This window comes from Eumetopias jubatus, unplaced genomic scaffold (assembly GCF_037043125.1).
Source record: "Eumetopias jubatus isolate StellerSeaLion01/CBP00866 unplaced genomic scaffold, mEumJub1_p1.0 scaffold_10, whole genome shotgun sequence".
NCBI classification, from domain to species: domain Eukaryota; kingdom Metazoa; phylum Chordata; class Mammalia; order Carnivora; family Otariidae; genus Eumetopias; species Eumetopias jubatus.
The window spans coordinates 81704631-81723398 of NW_028274816.1; the positions used below are offsets into that span (position 1 = coordinate 81704631).

The following is an 18768-nucleotide window of genomic DNA, read 5'->3' on the forward strand; positions in this document are numbered from 1 at the left end:
ATGCAGCTGAATTCCAGTGGCCTGCAGGCCCTGGTGGCAGGGGCAGGGAAAGGTGGGTGCGAGCAGGGCAGCTGAGGGTGCGGGAGGGGCTGAGGTGGAGAGTAAGGTGGGGCCCGAAGCCTCACAGGCCTGTGTTGGGGTCGTGAGTCCCTCCATGCATGTCACGGACCACCCCACCAGCAATTATCCCCTCACTGCACCCCTGACAGCCCCTGGACCTGAGCCCAGGCTGATGTCCACCACCCAGCAGGCTGCCCTGGAACAGGACATTGGCCACTCCCTGGGCAGTGTGAGACTCCCTGCCCCCAGACGGTGGCCCTCAGGCTCAGAGATCCAGCCAGGGCCTCTTCCCTGGGCCCAGTGGGAAGGAGCCACTCTCTGGGGCCTCCCTTGGCCAGACCCTGGCTGGCCAAGCCTCTGACTCAGACCACCACTTACCCCCTGGGGTCCATTCTCTGCCCAGCACTCACTGCTCTTTCCTGGGCAGAAGGGGATGCAGCCCCGGGCCTCAGCCTTGACCCAGATGTACTGGGCCATCTGCTTACCCACTGCACCCCTGCAGGGATCGGAAGAGACACTGTGAAGGCCCTGCATGCCCCGGGAGCCAGAGTGATAGCTGTGAGCCGCACCAACACTGGCCTGGTCAGCCTCTCCAAGGAGGTGAGGCATGCAGCCCCGCCGTGGCCCGAGCAGCCTGCCCCCCACACCCTCTGGGTGCCTCATGAGCCTGCTGGGAGTACCTCCTTGATCACTGACCAATGCCTCTCCACAGTGCCCCAGGATAGAGACTGTGTGTGTGGACCTGGGTGACGGGGAGGCCACAGAGCAGGCACTGGGCAATGTGGGCCCTGTGGATCTGCTGGTGAACAATGTTGCCATGCTGCTGACGCAGCCCTTCCTGGAGGCCACCAAAGAGGTCTTCGACAGGTGGGGAGCTGGAGAGCAAGTAGACTGGGGAGGGGTTGCTGAGGACGTGGGGCAGACGTGGCCACGAACCATCTGATTGTCTGCCTTCCCCCAGGACCTTCAATGTGAACCTGCGCTCCACGATCAGGTATCCCAGGTGAGCCAGTGGGAGGACAAGGCCCAGGTGGGAGTGCGGTGGAGTCAGGCTGCCCCTCTCTTGGCTTCTAGACTGTGGCCCAGGGCATGATCCACCAAGGAGTGCCTGGCTCCACTGTCAGTGTCTCCAGCATGGTGGACCATGTCTCCTTTCCCAACCTAGCCGTCTACAGTGAGTCCCTCTGCCAGCCTGCACCACCCATTCCATGCAGGAGATGCTGGGCTCTGGGGCTTAGCCTCTGTGCAAAGGAGGCTGAATCCCTAAGGGGTCCTCAGGACTGTCTGCCCTCCACAGGCTGCACCAAAGGTGCAATGACCATACTCACCAAAGTCATGGCCGTAGAGCTGGGGCCATACAAGGTGGGCATGGGAGGGGGGCCCTGGGGAACAGGGGTGGGGGATCACATAAGGTGGGGTGCAGGCAGGGCTTGGGGCTGGCAATGGTAAGGGGCAGCAGAGGGCATGGGAGAGGTCTGAGGATGACCCAAGGCTCTGGGCAGTGGGGTCAGTGATGGACTGAACACAGAAAGCAAGTTCTGCAGGTGTGTGTTGGGGGGCTGCGCAGAGGCTGTGGGGGCGGGGCTCATATACCTGCTGAGGCCCACTTCGACCCCTGGGCCCTGGATCCGGGTAAACTCCGTGAACCCCAAGGTGGTACCGATGGCCATGAGCCAGAAAGTCTTGACGGACCCCGAGTTAGCCCGGAAGCTGAAGGAGCGGCACTCGCTGCAGAAGTTTGCAGGTCAGCGGGGCTGCGGGGAGCGGCGGGGCCCGCCCTGGATCCGGGTAAACTCCGTGAACCCCAAGGTGGTGCCGATGGCCATGAGCCAGAAAGTCTTGACGGACCCCGAGTTAGCCCGGAAGCTGAAGGAGCGGCACTCGCTGCCGAAGTCTGCAGGTCAGCGGGGCTGCGGGGAGCGGCGGGGCGCGCCGCTCTGACCCCGCCTGCCCCCCCGCCTGCCCCCCGCCGCTCCCCGCAGAGATGGAGGACGTGGTCAACGGCATCCTCTTCCTGCTCAGCGACCGCAGCGCCCCCACCAGCGGCTCGGGCATCCTCGTGGACGCCGGGTACCTGGCCTCCTAGAGCGTGCCGCGCTGGCGAGCCCGGGGGTGGGGGTGGGGGAGAGGCGGGGCTCGGCCCACCAGGCCCCGCCCCACACTCGGACCACGCCTCCCCTCCAACATCCGGCTCCGCCCAACACCCGGCCACGCCTTCACGCCAGAGGCCCCTTCACCCTGCCGGCCCCACCAAACCCTCTCCCATTCGGACTCGGTATCTGGCCACGCTCCCCATCCGCACCCGCGCTGCCGGGAAACCCCCTGTCGCCCCCGCCCACTGTGTCCTCCGCTGTGCTGGTTGGATTTGCCTAAATAAATGGAGGCCGTCCTCCTGGATCCAGTGCGTGCCACGGTTTTGGAGGGGTAGCCGCGAGGCCGGGGAGGAATCAGGGATGGGGGGCACACATTTCACTTTCCATGAAGTGAGGGGGCAGATCCTAGAGCCAGCCGGACACCACCGCCGACCCTGGCTTGTGGCTGAAGGGCAGCGACTTGTTTACACAGAGATTCTTGTTGTCCACGCCTCTCCCCCAAGAGGCCAGAGGCCAGAGGCCGGAGGGCAGCCTACAGCTACCTTCCCTCCCTGAAGGCTCTGGTCCCGCCCTTCAGCCCCGCGCCGCAGCTGCGACCACCGCGGGTCAGAGAGGTCAGAGTTACAGAGGTTACTCTGGGGTCTGGACTAGACGTAGGCCATCCCTCGGGAAGATGGGACGGAGCGCTCAGCCCGGCTGTGAGGGGACGGGGGGGGTGCTGGACCAACCGAGTTTATCCAGCCCAAGGGAATCCAGTTCCACCTCCAGGCACACCTCCCCTCACAAGACCACTCCCGGGAAGGCGGCCCGAGCTGGGCAGGGGTCCACAGCTGCTGCCCTGCCTTCTGTCTGGCCCGAGGCCAGGCACAGGAGCTCTGCGGGTCCTGCCGGGCTCAGCCGCGACCCTCCGAGCCGAGTCCCCACAGGGCACCTGGGGGGTGATGAGGCCTGAGGTGGTCACTCAGCTAGACTGGAAAAGTCTCCAACCTTGAGCAAGGACGCAAGGGATGAGGGGCTGGGGTGGAGTCCTACAGGCAATGGTTCCCCTGGGCAGGGAGAGCACAGGGTCGGGGTGGGGAGAGCTGAGGGCGTTTCCCGCCAACCTGCAGGGCCTCCCACAGCAAGGTTTGTGCCAGGCCTGGCCGGCCCACTGAGGATCACGGGACAGTTTAGAGGATTTGGACCCTGTTCTGGGGGCAAAGGAAAGCCACAGAGGGATCAAAGCACATGTGCCTTTCAGGAAGGACTTTCAGGTGGGGGGCCACTCTTCCCTTGGTCTCTGGGAGGCAGAGGGCAGGGTTTGAGCGGCAGCCGGGGGTGTGCACTTCAGGACCAGGCTTGGTGGGGAGGACTCACTTGGCTGTTCTCCAGGGGCTTCTCAGATTTGTGCTTTGTGCTGCCCTGGTTACCTTCTTCTCCAGCCAGTCCACTCCTCCGGGCCCAAAGCCCCACTGACCCAGAGGCCCTGCAACCACCAATTCCCTACTCTTGGCCATAGAAGGGTACTCCAGGCAGTTTTGGCTTTCTCACCATGACCCACTAAACAAATCAGCTTTTATGCGGGAGGCAGTGCACACACACACATATATATATATATATATCTCATATATATCTGTGAATGACCCCAAAGCCTCAGGAAGCAATGCTTGCCCTTGCTGGCCACTGTGCACCTCGATGACCTCAATCTCTTCTTATCCTACCCGAGTTTTGTAAAGTGCCGGTGGTCTCAAGCGGGAGGGCCTGGATGATACTGGGGTTCAGCTCCTTCAAGGTTTAAATGGACCTTTGTGGCATTGGCTTCTTCAGGCTTATTTAGTTGTCCAAACTCTCCCTTTGGGCCCTCCAGGTGCACCCGCCTGAGCCAATCCCAGGTCGGGGGGTGGGGAGGAGGCATGCAATCCTTTTCACCAAACTTTCCTTTTCAGAAACAAAACAAGAAATGTTAGCACTCCGTCCTCCATTTCACATGTAGCTACACATTCTTTCCGGCATTAACTACCACATCTGCTTTTTTGTAACAACCCTGGCAAAAAAAAAAAAAAAAAAGGCAAAAAAATGCTCGCGGAGGCTGCTAAACCGATTTCACGCCCGGTTGACTAGCCGCCCCTGCCGCGCCCACTCCCTTCGGCGAGTCTCCCACTATGGGGGGCGCTATTTTAATGTCCCCGCCCCAGCCCGGACACCGGCCTGTGATTGGTCGCTCCGCGCCCCGCCCTGCCCCGCCCCGCCCCGCCCCGTGCCCTCCCACCTGCAGTGTGGCCGCCGCCGAGCGCTGGGACCGAACGCTGACCATGGAGCTGGGGCTCGCGGGCCGCCGGGCGCTCGTCACTGGGGCGGGCAAAGGTGGGCCTGAGGGGCGGCCGGGGTGGGGGGACAGCGGGCGGCCAGGGTCCGGGGGTGGCCGTCGGGCGAGGTGGGGGTGAGCCACATTGAGCCGCGCTCCACGCAGGAATCGGGCGCGGCACTGTCCAGGCGCTGCACGCCGCGGGTGTGCAGGTGGTGGCCGTGAGCCGGACCCGGGCCGACCTGGACAGCCTGGTCCGTGAGGTAGGCGCCCCCCAGTCCCCGACCAGAGGGCAGCGGGCGGCGGGCGGGGCGGCGGGGAAGTTGGGCCCGGACGCGCAGGCGCCAGGCGCTGGGGCTGACCAAGGGTCCTCAGCAACCCCTCCCGGGGCGCTCGGCCTTCATGAGCGGCCCAGTGTCCGGAAGAACGGCGACACCCGCTGGGCTTGGAAGGAGGCAGAAATGGCTGCTTTTGCAGGCTCGGGGCCTGAGGCAATAGGGTGCAGGAAGTGGACTGGCCAGAGGCTGGGCCAGCCTCCAGGTCCCTAAGCCCTGAGATGCCCAGGGGCCCAGGGGCCGTGTTAGCTCCTCTAACACCTCCTTCAGCAGCCTGGGATTCTGAACCCCAAGAAGGGGCCTGGACCCTCTGGGATCTCTAATCCCTCCCCATGTCAGTCTGAAAGGTCTCACGTGGCAGAGGCCCAGCTGTGCCCCTCCTTGGGCATGGAGCCTCTGGTAACTGTGCCCCCCCACCCCCATACGCACAGTGCCCTGGGGTGGAACCCGTGTGTGTGGACCTGGGTGACTGGGAGGCCACGGAGCGGGCACTGGGCAACGTCGGCCCTGTGGACCTGCTGGTGAACAACGCTGGCGTGGCGCTGCTGCAGCCCTTCCTGGAGGTCACCAAGGAGGCGTATGACACGTGAGCTGGCCAGGGTGGAGGAACCCTAGGGCAAGGGCTGCCCCCTGCAGCAGCAGCCCCAGTCCCTGACCAGGGTCTCTCCACCTGCCTCCAGGTCCTTCAACGTGAACCTACGGGCTGTCATCCAAGTATCCCAGGTGAGCTGCCTTCAGGGCAGGAGTGGGAAAGGTGGGTGACTAGTTCTGCGTCATGCTCCCTCTGCAATTCCAGATCGTGGCCAGGGGCTTAATAGCTCGGGGAGCCCCGGGCTCCATCGTGAACGTCTCCAGCCAGGCCTCACAGCGTGCGATAACTAACCACAGCGTCTACTGTGAGTAAGCCCCGGCTACACCCTAGCCCCGACCCCACTGACCCCCAAGCCTGCAGCCAGCTCAGGCTCGAGGCATGCCTCTCCTCACAGGCTCCACCAAGGGTGCCATGGACATGCTGACCAAGGCGATGGCTCTGGAGCTTGGGCCACACAAGGTGAGCCCCACTGGGTTGCCTCCCATCACCCAGCCCACCTGCCCTGGGCACCTAGCCTGCCTTGCTGACCTCCTGCCTGTCCTGGTGTAGATCCGCGTGAACACGGTGAACCCCACAGTGGTGATGACCTCCATGGGCCAGGCCAATTGGAGCAACCCCCAAAAGGCCAAGACCATGCTGGATCGAATCCCACTTGGCAAGTTTGCTGGTGAGTCAGGCAGGAGCCCAATGGGGAGTTGCACCAGTAGCCCCTGTTCCTGCCTCGATTGAGGAGTGGGAGGGAAGGATGAAGAGCAGCCCCCTTCACCTAATACCCTAACTTCCACCCTGCCCACAGAGGTGGAGAACGTGGTGGACATGATCCTTTTCCTGCTGAGTGACCGGAGCAGCATGACCACGGGTTCCGCTGTGCCAGTGGATGGGGGCTTCCTGGCTTCCTGAGTCTCTCTTCCTGACACGCCCCTGCTCCATGCTGAGCCCACCCCCGTCCCCCATCTCTCCAATAAACATGATTCTTGGGCGCCTGGGTGGCTCAGTCGTTAAGCGTCTGCCTTCGGCTCAGGTTATGATCCCAGGGTCCTGGGATCGAGCCCCGCATCGGGCTCCCTGCTCAGTGGGGAGCCCGCTTCTCCCTCTCCCACTCCCCTGCTTGTGTTCCCTCTCGCTGTCTCTCTGTCAAATAAATAAATAAAATCTTTAAAAAAAAAATTAAAAAACAAAAACAAAAACCCAAGAGTCAGAAGATCAACCGACTGAGCCCCCCAGGTGCCCCGAGGTCTCCCACCTTTATGTTGCATCCTCACCACACAGACACGGTGGGCATAAATAACCCCAAAAACATAGGTGGTAGCACTGTGTACAAAAACATTAGGAGTGTTTGGAGTATTTGTTGATTTTGTTTTTAATATAGCTAACTGTAAGTTTACACAATTATAAATAAGGCTGTTGAGCAACTGCCTAGCAAAATTCCCGAAAATCCGGCATTTGGCTCTTCAGAGTTAGGTTGGGCCTGTTCTGCACACCACAGGGAGGCAGAGTTCTAATCACGTGTCTGCCTGGAGTGTGCCCTGGGGCCTCAGGTGAAGTCCGAGCTCCTGGACTGTGGCTCCCAGGGCCCTCCCAGGCTGACCCCTAGCTCGCCTCCCACTATTCCTGACTTCGGCGGTGACAGGCTTCCCCCCTTGCCGCTGCCTCCTCTCCTCTCCGAACCACGCTTGACCTGCACGCTTTTGTCTACACTGGATGCCTTTCCTCCTGACCACTTCTCTTCCTGAGTTCCCGGCTCAGTGTCCCCCAGCCCTGGTGGGTGGGGGGAGCTACGGGGGAGGCTGCTGGCACAGTCCTGCCAGGGTCTACATAGGGCTTGGTGGGCCTTGACCGCAGGCTGCCCCTCACCACACTGGGAGCTGCCTGACCAAAGCCCCCCATCACGCCCCTGGGCGTGCCCCTCTCAGAGGCCTGAGGTCAGTACAGCAGGGGCTTTTCTTCGCCCCAAAGGGGCCGCATGCTCTTACTCCCACTTTCGTCTGGGTCCCATCCTTTGGGGACTGACACAGCTGAGCAAGGTCTCTCTCTCCTTTTGCCCAGTGTGTGGGGTCAAGCTCATCCCTCTGTACTCTCTATGCGGGAGGTTAGGGGCAAAGCAGCCCGGGCCAGAGAGACAAGCACCCAGAGAGGCAGGAGATGTTGGTGGAGAATGTTTATTGTATAAAAGGAGTAAGGGCCACCCCTGCCTGGGGCACATGAACAGGACCCATCCCCCCAACCTCCCCCATCAGGAAGCCCAGCCGGGGGCTGCCCTGGACCCGCCCCTGCAGCCCGAGGGAGACCCTGCTCCCTTCCAGCCTCCTGTGGGGTCCAGGTAAAGCTGGAGCTGTGCCCCCAGAAAAAGGAGACAGAGCCGACAGGACTCCACTGCCCCAGCCCTGTCCCCAGGAGCGGTGGCCTCGTCCTCATGCTTCTACCCCCTCCCCACCCACACCACTCCCCCACAGCAGACTCAGGGACACCAGACATCTCAACACGACAGCAAACACGGGTCGGGCGGGGCTGCTCCTCTCGAAGCAGGCTCTAGAAGACTGTGCACTTCTTCCCCGGCTTTTTCACGGGGGGTGGGCAGAGCACAGCCCGGATGGCCTCGTCAAACACGGTCTTCAGGCCCCGCTGAGTGAGGGCTGAGCACTCCAGGTACTTGACAGAGCCTGGGGGCAGAGAGAGCAGGCGCTGCTGAGGATGGGGGTCAGCAAGGGAGAGGGCAGTGGGGGGGAGGCGGAGTGCAAGGGGGGGTCAGCACGGGCGGGGGCCCTCCAGAGCATGCCTCCCGCCCCTTCTTTCCTGCCCCCACCTGAAGGCCCCGCAGTGCCCACTCACCGATCTCGCGGGCCATGGCCAAGCCCTGGGGGTAGGTGATAGGTGCCAGCTTCTTGTCCCGAAGCCGTTCGATGGTGTCCTTGTCGTCACGGAGGTCCAGCTTGGTGCCCACCAGGAGGATGGGCGTGTGGGGGCAGTGGTGTCGCACCTCTGGGTACCACTGTGGGGATGGAGGCTCTGACCCCTACACCTGGGGGCTTCCCCCACAGCCATGCCCACAGCAGGCCATGGCTCCCAAGGGTCCCTTCATCTCAGTCCCTGGATCCACACTGAGCCCTTCCTGCTTCAGGAAGCGGCCGGTGGGCTTGGTGGGGAAACAACCAAGGACAAAAATACATACCTGGAAGTTTCAAGGGCCTTTTGGCCCTCCCTGCTCTGAGAGCCTCACTCACCACCCCCACCCCACCTCTGCCTCTTCATCACTCTCCCTGGGTCACCTTCAGATCCAAGCAAAACGGGGATCTCCTCTGCCTCTAAAGGACAAGTGACCTAAGGTCTTCAGGCAAGACACCCCTGCCCTGCCAGGGAAAGTCCTCTGGACACCCCCTTCTCCTACCGACAGGCCCCCTCCTGGCAGCACTGCCCTACCTTGGCTCGAACATTCTCAAAGGAGGCTGGGCTCACCAGGGAGAAGCAGATCAGAAAGACATCCTTGGGAGAAAGGGTGAGGGGGCCCAGGTGGGAGTGGTCAAGGACCTCCAAATGGCCCCTGTCCCTCCACACACACACGAGGACCTCAAGGCCCCCACCCAAGCCACCCAACTCCTGGGGCCGGCCCTGCTGTCACCTACAGTTTGGGGATAGGAGAGCGGCCTCAGCCGGTCATAGTCCTCCTGCCCGGCGGTATCCCACAGCCCCAGGTTGACCGGCTTCCCGTCCACCATCACGTTGGCAGAGTAATTGTCGAAGCTGCCAGGCAGAGCGCGCCTGTCGGTCCAGGTCTTGGGCTCTCAGGCGCGCACAGAACCTGAGCTTTGGCGGCACCCTGGTCCCACCCCAGAAGCCCAGACCAGGGCCACCTGGGCCTGACCTCGACGCCCAGGGGAGCCCTGAGATGGGCTAGCTCCAGACCCGCCCACCCGGAGCGCTCACACGGTGGGAATGTACTCTCCCGGGAAGGCGTTGGTCGTGTAGCTGATCAGCAAGCAGGTCTTCCCCACGGCGCTGCGGACACAGGGCGAGCCCACGTTGCTGCCGGGCCAAGCCTCAGCCCTCTGCCCAGCAAGGGCAGCCCCCTCCCAAAGGACCACAGGCGGAGACAGGGGTCCCAGCCCAGCAGAGCTGCAGGCGGGCCTCCAGAGGGTAGGGCGGGGGCGAGCCGGCTCAGAGATCCCGGCGCCCCGGCGAGGGTGGGACCCGCGCAGGGCTCAGTCCAGGTGAGAGGCCTGGCCCCACCCACCAGGAGGCCAGGCGGCGGCCCGGGCAGCATCAGGTGGGCCTGGGCTGCAGGCCTGCGCCCGGCGGCCAGCCGGGACCCCGCCCCGGCGCGCCCTCCCGCTACTGCCCGGCCCCAGGGCGCGCGCCGCACGGGCGTCAGGGCGTGAGGGCCGCCCCGCCCGGCCCCGAGCCGGCCCCCCGCACCCCCGACCTGGAGCCGTGCGCTCAGCCCGGGCAGGGTCCCCGGGGCCGCCCCCGCCCAGCCCGCGGCCTCCGCGACGCGCACTCACCCGTCGCCGACCACCACGCACTTGATGGCCTGCATGGGCGCGGGCCGGGCGGGCGCGGCCGCGAGCCGAGCTGCGGAGAAATGCCCGGCGCCGCAGCGGCCGCGGACCCGAGCCGAGCGCCGAGCCGAGCGGCCGGAGACAGCCGAGCGCCGCCGAGCGCCGGGCGCGGAGACAGCCGAGCGCGGCCGGCGGGGGGCGCGGGGGGCGCGAGCCCGCCCCGAACCCGGCACTCGCCGTTCCGGGAGAACTCTGCTGAGGGGTGGGGACACGGCGACCCCCGGCCACTCCCCAAGCCCCGGCGGGCTCCCCAGCGCCCCCGGGATCCAAGCCACGGGCCAGGGTGCGGCGCGGGCAGGTGACTCCCACCCCCGACCAGGCCGTGCGTGGGGTGGTCTCTGCTTGTAGCTTCTCCTAGGGAGGGCGCGCCCAGGGCCCACTGCCAGAGGGGATGAGACCCCCCCCCCCGCCCCCGCCCTGGTGCTGGCAGTCCCCAGTCCCTCCGCCGCTGGAGGTCGCCCACAGTAGCTCCGCAGTCACCACCGGTCGTCAGTAGGGAAGGGCCACCCAGCTGCACCCGGAGGGTCTTCCTTCCAGGGTTGGGACAGAGGGTCTCCTGGGTGGTTGGGAGCACAGATGACGTGGGAAAAGGTACCGGCCCCAAAGGTATCACAAAGTGTAAAAGTTGTGTATTTCAAAAGACCCAGGAGGTCTGGGCCAGCGCGCAGCACTCCTGGTTACATTGTAAAAGGAGCATGTGTGGTTACATTGGAGGAGCTGATTGTGAGGAGGGGCTGGGGTGGAGCTGGGGACAGCTCTTTTGGATTTTCCTCCCCCATGGGGGCTTTTCCTCAGATGCATGTCAGGCTTATTACCTGGTACTGGGAGGAAGGCTCGGGAAGGGCCCAGGGGGTACCCCCTCCGGTCCTGGTGGCCAGCAGCCCTGGGCTGGCCTAGCCCGGTAGCTGGTGCTGAGCAGCGGCGGTCCCCACTCACTAATCCGGCTGGGCCCCAATTTTCCAAGTCCCCAGCCCTAGACCCTGCCTCCGCTGCCAGACTGTCAGCCAGGCTGTGTCTGGAGACGCAGGAACGGGCAGCGATGGGGCACACATGTCTAGGAGATGCTGCCCTCCTGCCCCTCCCCGAGTCTCCTGCCTCCCTTCACTTCTGGGGGTTCACAGCCCTCAGAGGAGACCCCTGGACATAAGCCAGGACAGCATTTTGCAGGAAGCCGGCCCTCTGGGCCTCCTCCTCCCGGATCCGGGCGATCTCAGCCTCCTTGAGCCGAAGCTTCTCCCGGAGAGAGGCGTTCTCACTCTCCCTGTCCAGCAGCGCCTCCCGGTGGTCACCTGCGATCACTGCAGGACAAGAAACACGGGGTGGAGGCGGCCCCAGGCAATTGGGAGGCTGGCAGCGGGTCCTGGTGGGGCTTGTGCGGGGTCCCCCGGAGGCCAAGCCCAGCTCTGCAGCCTACCCGCCCAAGGGACGACCCAGTGACAAAGGGTCCTGCTGAGATGGCGCGGGGCTGGGGCTCCGCTCACCTTTCAGCCGACGCTCCAGGGCCGCCACCTTCTCTTTCAGGGCCTCCTGGGCCGTCAGTTCTGCCTGCAGGCGGCCATTCTGCTCGTGCAGCTCCACCCGCACCCTGGTCACCTCAGCCACCTTTTCTTGGTCCTTGTTGCTCAGTTCCTGCCAGACATGGGGGTGAGAGTGTGGCGGGGGGGGCGGGGCCTGGGCGGGCGGGTGTGGAGGATGTAAGGGGGGGGCACCGTCCCAGCCACCTGCTGCAGCTCCTCCAGGCGTCGTCTCAGGCCTTCCACCTGCAGGCCCAGCTGGCTGGCCCGGGCCTGGGCCTCGGCCACTGTCTGCCTCTGCTGCAGGCAGGCGCTCTGAGCCTCGTCCCGAGCCTGGGCCTGCAGCCGCAGCTTCTCTTCCAGGTGAGCCAGATGCTGCCGCTGTGGGCACAGGAGAAGGGCTGGTGAGCAGAGCGGGGAGGGCCCAAGCCCTGCCTGTTGCTTCCCTCATGTGGCCCTGAGCTCACGGGGAGTGGGAGGGATCCCCCCCAGCTAGAGGGGAGCTTTCATTTGCAACGTGGAAACTGCCTCATAACTCAGGTTAGTATGTGTGTATATCCCGAACAGGCTCAACTTGAACTAGCCTATAGGGAGTACCCAACTCCCAGGCTGAGCATTCTGCCCTTTGGGTCCTGGCTTTGGCCATGCATACCCATCCCAGGGCTGGAGTCAGTGGCTCTTCGTGGGGGTCGGATGTGATCCAGGACCTGTGCTGCTCTGCCTCCTACCATCCACCCCTGTACCCTGGGGACTCCCCCTACAAAGCTTTTCAAAAGACAGCCTGGGTCTGGCCTGTGCACTTCAGCCCCTCAGGCCTCGCTCCCTGGTGGCCATGGGCTCACCTCCTCCAGACGGACTTGGTTCTTGGCCTTAATGAGCTCCTCCTCAGCCTGGCCACGCTCACTGAGAGCCGCCGCCTTCACTCGGCTCAGCTCCTGCACCACAGACAGTGACCCACTGGGCCTGTTCTCCTGCCCTGGCCGGGGGCTCCTCTGGCCCCACCCAGCTGCCAGGCGAGGGGGTATACCCCTGCACTAGCCTCCTGAGGGCTCTGGTCACTAGGCAGGGCTGCCACAGCCAAGGGATCCCGTGTCCTACCTCATTAGGTTCCTCTGGCCTCACGGGGATATTGATGGGTGGGTCCTGATGAGACTCTGAGACCACCGAAGGGGTGCCCCAGGGAAGGGCAGAGACTTGCACCCAACCAGCGCATGCTCACCTCCTCCAGGGATAGCCGCGAGGCCTCCAGCCTCTGTACCCTCTCCTGCATGGCCCTCTCACTCTCTTCCAGGTGACGAGTCATGTGCTCCACCTGCCCAGGTGAGGGGCAGGAAGAGGGCTGGAAGACTAGCTCCCCAGCTTACATCCCCCCATGGAATCCCCACGCCGTGGCGGCAAATCCTGGAGATACTTCCTTCCCAGAAGGGGCTGCCCCTCATGGCTTTGCAGGAAGCAAGGCTTCGCAGTGCCACACTCAGGTGGCAGCCCGTGCTAGGGTCCTTTCTAGAGGCTGGTCGGGAGTTTCTGGGTCTGGCATCTGCCGGGGCTGGCAAAGAACTCCCACCCAGCCTCCCAAGGTTGTCAGGGGGAGCACAGCCAGGGGTGTGCGTTGGGGACAGCTTGCCACCCTGGGTGGATGGTAGCGACGGGAGACCAGATGGTGTAACTAACAAGCACCTCCTTGGCTCGCAGCTGCTCCAAGTCCTCCAAGCTCTGTCGGGACCTTTTCTTCTCCAGTTCCAGACGCTCTGGAAGCCCAGGGGGAGAGCACGGGCGGGAGTCCCTGAGGGGCCCTCACTCCCTGTCCTCCCCTCTCTGGGCCCCTCAGCCGCGGCCTGCCTGTGCCCACCCTCGGCCTGGTTGGCCCGCATCTTCAGCTCCGCCGTTGTGTTGCTCAGCTCCTGCCTGGCCAGGAACAGCTGCTCCTGCTGAGCTCTCACCTTCCGCTCCAACTCGTCCACCTGGGAAGCCAACACCGTGGGCGGGAAGCTTGGGCCCTGGCCCCCTGCCCTTGGCCCCTGCCCCAGTCTCCCCGGGGGCCTGGTCCCTCACCCCTCACCTGGTTTTGCAGAAGCAGGTTCTTCTCGTTGGCAGCAGATAAGTCTCTGAGGAGCTTAAACTCCCGCTCTGCAGCCTCCTGCGGGTGAGACAGGGCACCACCGGTCACCCCTGCCAAGCACCACCCGCCCCCCCGCCCGCCCTGCTCACCTGCTGCTCCATCCTGTGCTCCTTTGCCTGCCTCTGCGCCAAGTTTCGCTGTTCCTGCTCCGCGGTAGCCAAGAGCTCCCCCAGGCCCTGGGCCTTTTGCTCTGACAGGGCCAGGGCGGCCTCGGCCATCTGCAGCCTGTAAGGAGGGAAAAGCCAGCCCCGCCCCGGCTTCACCTTGAGCCTCGCAAAGGCACTGCAGTTCTCATTCTTGCCAACCACTAGTCACCTCAGCTAGAGCTCACATCCTCCAAGAAGTCTTCTGGGATTAACAACCCCACTGTCTCCACCCTCTACTTTGTACACTGGGGACTAGGGTTCTTGTCTGTATCACTCTTTTCTGCCCCTGGCACATCCCTAAAATGTTCCAAAGCCACCCCTCCACCACTCTCCTACCCTCTGCCCCACTTACTTGGCCTTGAGGGCATTGATGATGGAATGTCTCTCATTCAGGGCTTCCTGAAGCTGCCCCACGCATGCTGCCGATGCCCTATAAGTAGAAAGGCATGTCTGGGAACCCTGAAGCTCAGAGCACTCCCAGGGCCCCTTGGCTCTGGTAGCAGCTACCGCTCCTCATGCTTCTACAACTTTCCAGGTGTGGCCAGGAAAGTTCTCAGTGCTGCCCCAAACCCCCCAGCCAGTGTCCTTGGCAAGCACATGCGACCAGCTCATCGGTGGGCAGGTGACAAGGCTCAGGGCCAGTCACCCCATAAGGCCAGAGCCAGGACCCAAACCTCAGGCACCCCACCTGAGCTGTAGCTCTGTGGCCCTGGGGCCACACTCACCTGCTGCTCCTGGCCATCTCTTTTCGCTGCTTATCAATTGTCTCCATCAAGTCCAGAAACTGGGGACAGAGCCAACCAGAGCCCCGTCAGGGCCCGGAGCCTGCCTACTGCCCCTGGTTAAGCAGGAAGGAGGGCAGATGCCCACCGAAGCAGAACAGAAAAGCATCTGCCTCATCCGAGAGGGGGATGGGGCTCCCACACAGCGAGGCCCACTGCCCACCCACCCGGCCAGAGGTCAGACCAAAAGGCTGCCTCTCAGGCCTGAGTGTTGGCCACTCAGAGAAGCTCTAGGGTCCAGGGGAAGGGAAGATGACCATGACATGGGGACCAAGGTGGGCCCTTTGTCCCTCCAGCTGGAGTGAGGCTCTGCGGTCAGAGGCAGTGCTGCCCTCACCTGCCTGGATTTCTCTTCCTGGAGGTGTTTTACCTCCTTGCTGAGCACATGGGTGCGGGCCTGGTTCTCTCGGGAAGTGGTCTGCCGCTCCTGGTTGTGGTCCATTGCTTGCTCTATGGGAAAGAGTCCAGTTATCCACCAAGGGGGCTGCTCAGGCCTCAGAGTGGCCAAGTTAGCCCAGCCCTGCGCCCAGAAGCCAGTCATCAAAGAATCAACACTGTTGGCAGTCTCACCCCGCAAATCAGAGCGCACTAGGAGGTGAAGGGCTTGAGCAGGGGTAGGGATGGGGGTAACGGTGGGGCCGGGAACCCTGGCGCACCTGTGCAGGGCGGCCCGCACATGGGAAGAGGCAGGGGAGAATGCTCAGCTGCCAGAGGTGGGTGTTATCTTGGGGCATTTAGGCTCCATCCCAAAGACCAGAGTCCACTATATGACTTTTAAGAATTGAATGTCATGCTCAACTCCTGTGTTCGGGAGAGATTTAGGCAGCATTTGGAGAAGAGCCAGCCAAAAGCTGGGGGACTAGGAAAAGTTAGGGACGACGACACAGGCGGGGCAGGCCCAGCAGGAGGCAGTAGCCCCGTGCAGGATTCCAGCCTAAGTTCAGGCCCTGGGGTGGCTGGTGCTACTGGAAGGACAAGTAGCTGTGCGGAGTGGCAGAGTGTTCTACTGGGCTTGGGGCTGAGTCGTCGGGGTCACTAATGGGAGGGGACCATGGAGCCCAGGTGGCCCCACACCCACGAACTCTGGGGTGCCGGGGCAGATGCCAAGAAGCCCCTTCCCAGCTGTGGCTGGGCCACCAAGGCATGAGTGTGGCCTTCAGGGCAAGGCCCCAAGCTACAGTGCCTCCGTTTCTTCATCTGTGCAAGAGGTGAACCCCCATGTCGCAGGCCTGAGAAGGGAGCGTGCACACTGAGGAGGGCTCAGGGCAGCAGAGAGCAGGGCTCCGCAAGCTCACCGCCACCATATCCCTCCCCGACATCTTCTCCCTCTTCTTCCTGTGTCTGATTTAGGCTACCTCACGATGCCTGTACACATCCCCGTCCTGAGCCTCGAGCCGCCCCTCCCGCGGTGGCTGGCCCTGTCAGAGGGAATCAGCTTTATGCCCAGCTCAAAACAGCACGAGCCATCAGCAGCCCTGCGTGCCCATACCCACAGCTCTGAGGATGTCGCCTGGGATGTTATTCCCAGCCAGCTCCAGCCTCCACAGGGTTCTGTTGCGGGGGAGAGAGTTCACCAGGGCCCGGCCCCCCAGGAGGCCGATGCTATTCCAGCGCAGGTCTGGAAGGAAACCTGTTGTCACCAGATGCAATGCACCTGGACAGAGCTGGTCCGGCCCGAGATGCTTTCTTTGGGGAAGGGTACTCCCTGTGATCACCAACAGAGCAGGGGCCCCACTCACCGGGCCCTCCCCACGACACCTTCCCACCCCCTTGCTTCCAGAAGAGGACAAAAGCAGCAGGAAGGCTGAGGGAACAGGGGCACAGAGCTCCAGACCGCAGACCTGGAGGAGAAGGCCAGTGTGGGGAGGCCTCACCCAGCTGCTGGAGGCTGGCATTGCATGTCAGGGCCAAGGCCAGCTCCTCCGCGCCCTTGTGGCTGATCTGGTTGTTGCGGAGGTCCAGCTGCCGAAGGGTGCCGTTGCCCGCCAGGGCTCCGCAGAAGGTGGCGAAGGCATCTTCCCACGTGCCCAGGTTGTTCCACTCCAGGGTGAGGCTGTAGGAAAGGTGGACGTAAGGTGTGTGGCCCCAAGGAGCACCCTGCTGCCACAGGGGCCAGAGGAGAGGTGCAGGCTTCAGGACCTTGGTGGAGAGGCTAGAGCCACGTGAGTAACTTATACTTGCCAACTCCCCACCAACAGATGGGAGACACAGATGACCAGCCAGGAGACGATGCGCTCAGGCTGCAGGATGTACCCTCTGAGCCAACCCCGAACCACTCACGGGGGTGGGAGGGGTGCTAGGGGCCAGGACCACACTTACCTCTGAATGGACTTGTTCTGCCGGAGGAGTTGTCCCAGAGCCTCAGCACCTGCAGCTTGAAGGTTATTGCCCTAAGTCAGGAAGAGGCAGGCTGGTTAATTCCCTATCGTTACAGGATGAGCTCCAAATGCCACGTCCACACCCCATAGGGCCCTGGTCAGGCAATGGATGAGGCCAGGTGGCCTGCTCTCAGAAGGTGCAGCTCCTTTCAGATATTGCTTTCCCTGACCGTAGTGGGCCTCCTGGTGCAGGTTCATTGTTTGCTCATGTGAACACTTTGGAACTCACATTCCTGACCTCCAATCACCACCCACCCACCCCATCAGAAATGGGTGTGGAAACCTATGTGCCAAGAGTACTTATAGACACTGTCAATGGCCACCATTCAGATTTTCAGGCTGCCAGGACACTCAAATCTCCCCCCCCCCCGACTCCCAGTCTCAAGTAGCATGCCTGAGTGCAGACCTGCTCACCTTTAGATCCAGAAACCGCACAACGGTGTGGGCACACAGCCCCTGGAGCAGCAGTGCAGCTCCTGTAGGGAGGTAGGGCCCTCACTCTGTGCCCCTGAGCTCCTCCCTGTGGGCTCCAGCTTGGAGCAGCTCCCCAGACACAGGGGAGAGATGACTGTCCCAGTGGCCCCCAGTGGTCAGGATTCATGCCAGAAATGAGTTGCCCTGCTCACTGCCAGGTTTGAAACATCTGGGGCGCCTGGGTGGCTCAGTCATTGGGTGTCTGCCTTCGGCTCAGGTCATGATCATAGAGTCCTGGGATCAAGCCCCGCATCGGGCTCCCTGCTCCACGGGAAGCCTGCTACTCCCTCCCTGACTCCCCCTGCTTGTGTTCCTTCTCTTGCTGTGTCTCTCTCTGTTGTAAATAAAATCTTTAAAAAAAAAAAAAATCTGTAATCTTTGCTAGGCACAGAGCCAGGCTGCTGACCTTATGCTCACCAGCACACTGGATCTCTCCTAAGTCAGGGGAAGGTAAGGTTTCTCTGTTACAAAGAGAAACTGCCCTCTGCTGCCAGGGACGCTGCTGCTTTAACAACATATAGTACAGAAGCACAGAAACCTCACAAAGATGAGGTCTGGTGGGACGGAAGAGCTCTCTGCCAGAGGCTGCCAAGGAATGAGGGCCTTGTGCAGCAAACCAGGGCAAAGAGAGAAAGGCCAGGCTGCCCGTGGTCAAAGGGCTTAATCCCAATCCCAACTCTGAAGTTGCGAGGGGTGCCCTGGCCCCTGCCCATGCTCGGGTGCCCACCTTCCTCGCTGAGCATGCAGTCACTCAGGATGAGCTCCGTCAGCAGTACCTCCTTCTGCAGCAGCTTGCCCAAGGCCCTGCAGGTGTCCACGGTCAGGCTCTGGGTGGCCAGGTCCAGCCGGCCCCGTGGCAGCTCCTGCAGTTGCTGCAGGACAGTTTCCTGGGGCTCAGACCCACTTTCCTTGCACAGCCGGCTGTAGGAGTGCTGGAACTCCTCCATGGCACGCTCCTAGAGACGGGCTTCACCATGAGCCCGCTGAAGCCGAGGGCAGGCTCCGGCTACCCGGCTCCTCTCCCTAAGGGCAAGAGGGCAGGGCCTCTCCGGTGGGGGCCTACGGCGCCGAGCAGCTCAGGGTGGAGCACAAGGACTCCTAAGTCCTCAGCAGCCGAGCAACGAGGGACAAACCGAATTGGTTCTCCAGGAGGGAGGCCCCATGAGGGCGGGAGAGTGGGCAGGGGACCGCTCCAGCAGGGAACCGGGGAGGGGGGCGTCCGCCAGGAGGCGGGGATGAGGGTCCCTAGCAGACTGTCCCTCCAGCGGCGGGGCGGGACCCCAGGCCCCCAGCCCGCGCGCTTCGGACCCTCACTCTCTAGCCGCGGGTCCGCGCGACCGCCGCGAAGCCTCAGTATCCAGGAAGAGCAAGGTGTGCCGGGAAGGGCGGGAGCAAACTGCAACTCCCAGGAGTCTTTGCGGGGGGAGGGCGTTGCTCG

The 18768-nt window shown here is 63.0% G+C and overlaps 4 protein-coding genes across 6 annotated transcripts; 2 read left to right on the top strand and 2 right to left on the bottom strand.

The window, feature by feature from the left end:
- LOC114216303 (carbonyl reductase [NADPH] 2-like) lies at positions 1-2146 on the top strand. The gene is given in 9 exon segments (XM_088027253.1): positions 1-52; positions 563-660; positions 773-927; positions 1022-1047; positions 1050-1063; positions 1135-1234; positions 1358-1421; positions 1686-1804; positions 2043-2146. Coding segments are annotated over 9 exon segments (732 nt in total).
- Positions 2147-4412: 2266 nt separating this feature from the next.
- Positions 4413-6366, top strand: LOC114216222 (L-xylulose reductase). Its single transcript, XM_028112693.1, has 8 exons — positions 4413-4496; positions 4603-4700; positions 5204-5358; positions 5453-5495; positions 5569-5668; positions 5759-5823; positions 5914-6031; positions 6161-6366. Exons 1-8 carry the CDS (start codon positions 4445-4447, stop codon positions 6262-6264), a joined length of 735 nt encoding a protein of 244 aa, XP_027968494.1. The 5' UTR covers positions 4413-4444; the 3' UTR covers positions 6265-6366.
- Positions 6367-7820: 1454 nt separating this feature from the next.
- On the bottom strand, positions 7821-9922 carry RAC3 (Rac family small GTPase 3). Of its 2 annotated transcripts, none has more exons than XM_028112659.2 (6): positions 9861-9922; positions 9286-9357; positions 8985-9102; positions 8782-8844; positions 8194-8353; positions 7821-8024 (listed from the first exon to the last, which is right to left on the bottom strand). In XM_028112659.2, exons 1-6 carry the CDS (start codon positions 9893-9895, stop codon positions 7894-7896), a joined length of 579 nt encoding a protein of 192 aa, XP_027968460.1. In that variant the 5' UTR covers positions 9896-9922; the 3' UTR covers positions 7821-7893. The 2 variants fall into 2 exon arrangements, with proteins under 2 accessions (XP_027968460.1, XP_027968461.1); XM_028112660.2 differs by having other exon boundaries at positions 7867-8024; positions 8190-8353.
- Positions 9923-10524: 602 nt separating this feature from the next.
- Positions 10525-18714, bottom strand: LRRC45 (leucine rich repeat containing 45). Of its 2 annotated transcripts, XM_028112799.2 has the most exons (17): positions 18058-18714; positions 17271-17332; positions 16798-16868; positions 16353-16531; positions 15968-16096; positions 14816-14928; positions 14422-14480; positions 14049-14126; positions 13640-13775; positions 13491-13568; positions 13281-13392; positions 13109-13179; positions 12651-12743; positions 12274-12366; positions 11639-11812; positions 11399-11546; positions 10525-11215 (listed from the first exon to the last, which is right to left on the bottom strand). In XM_028112799.2, the coding sequence occupies exons 1-17, from the start codon at positions 18275-18277 to the stop codon at positions 11019-11021; spliced, it is 2013 nt and encodes a 670-aa protein (XP_027968600.1). In that variant the 5' UTR covers positions 18278-18714; the 3' UTR covers positions 10525-11018. The 2 variants fall into 2 exon arrangements, with proteins under 2 accessions (XP_027968600.1, XP_027968601.1); XM_028112800.2 differs by lacking the exon at positions 15968-16096.
- Positions 18715-18768: the final 54 nt, after the last annotated feature.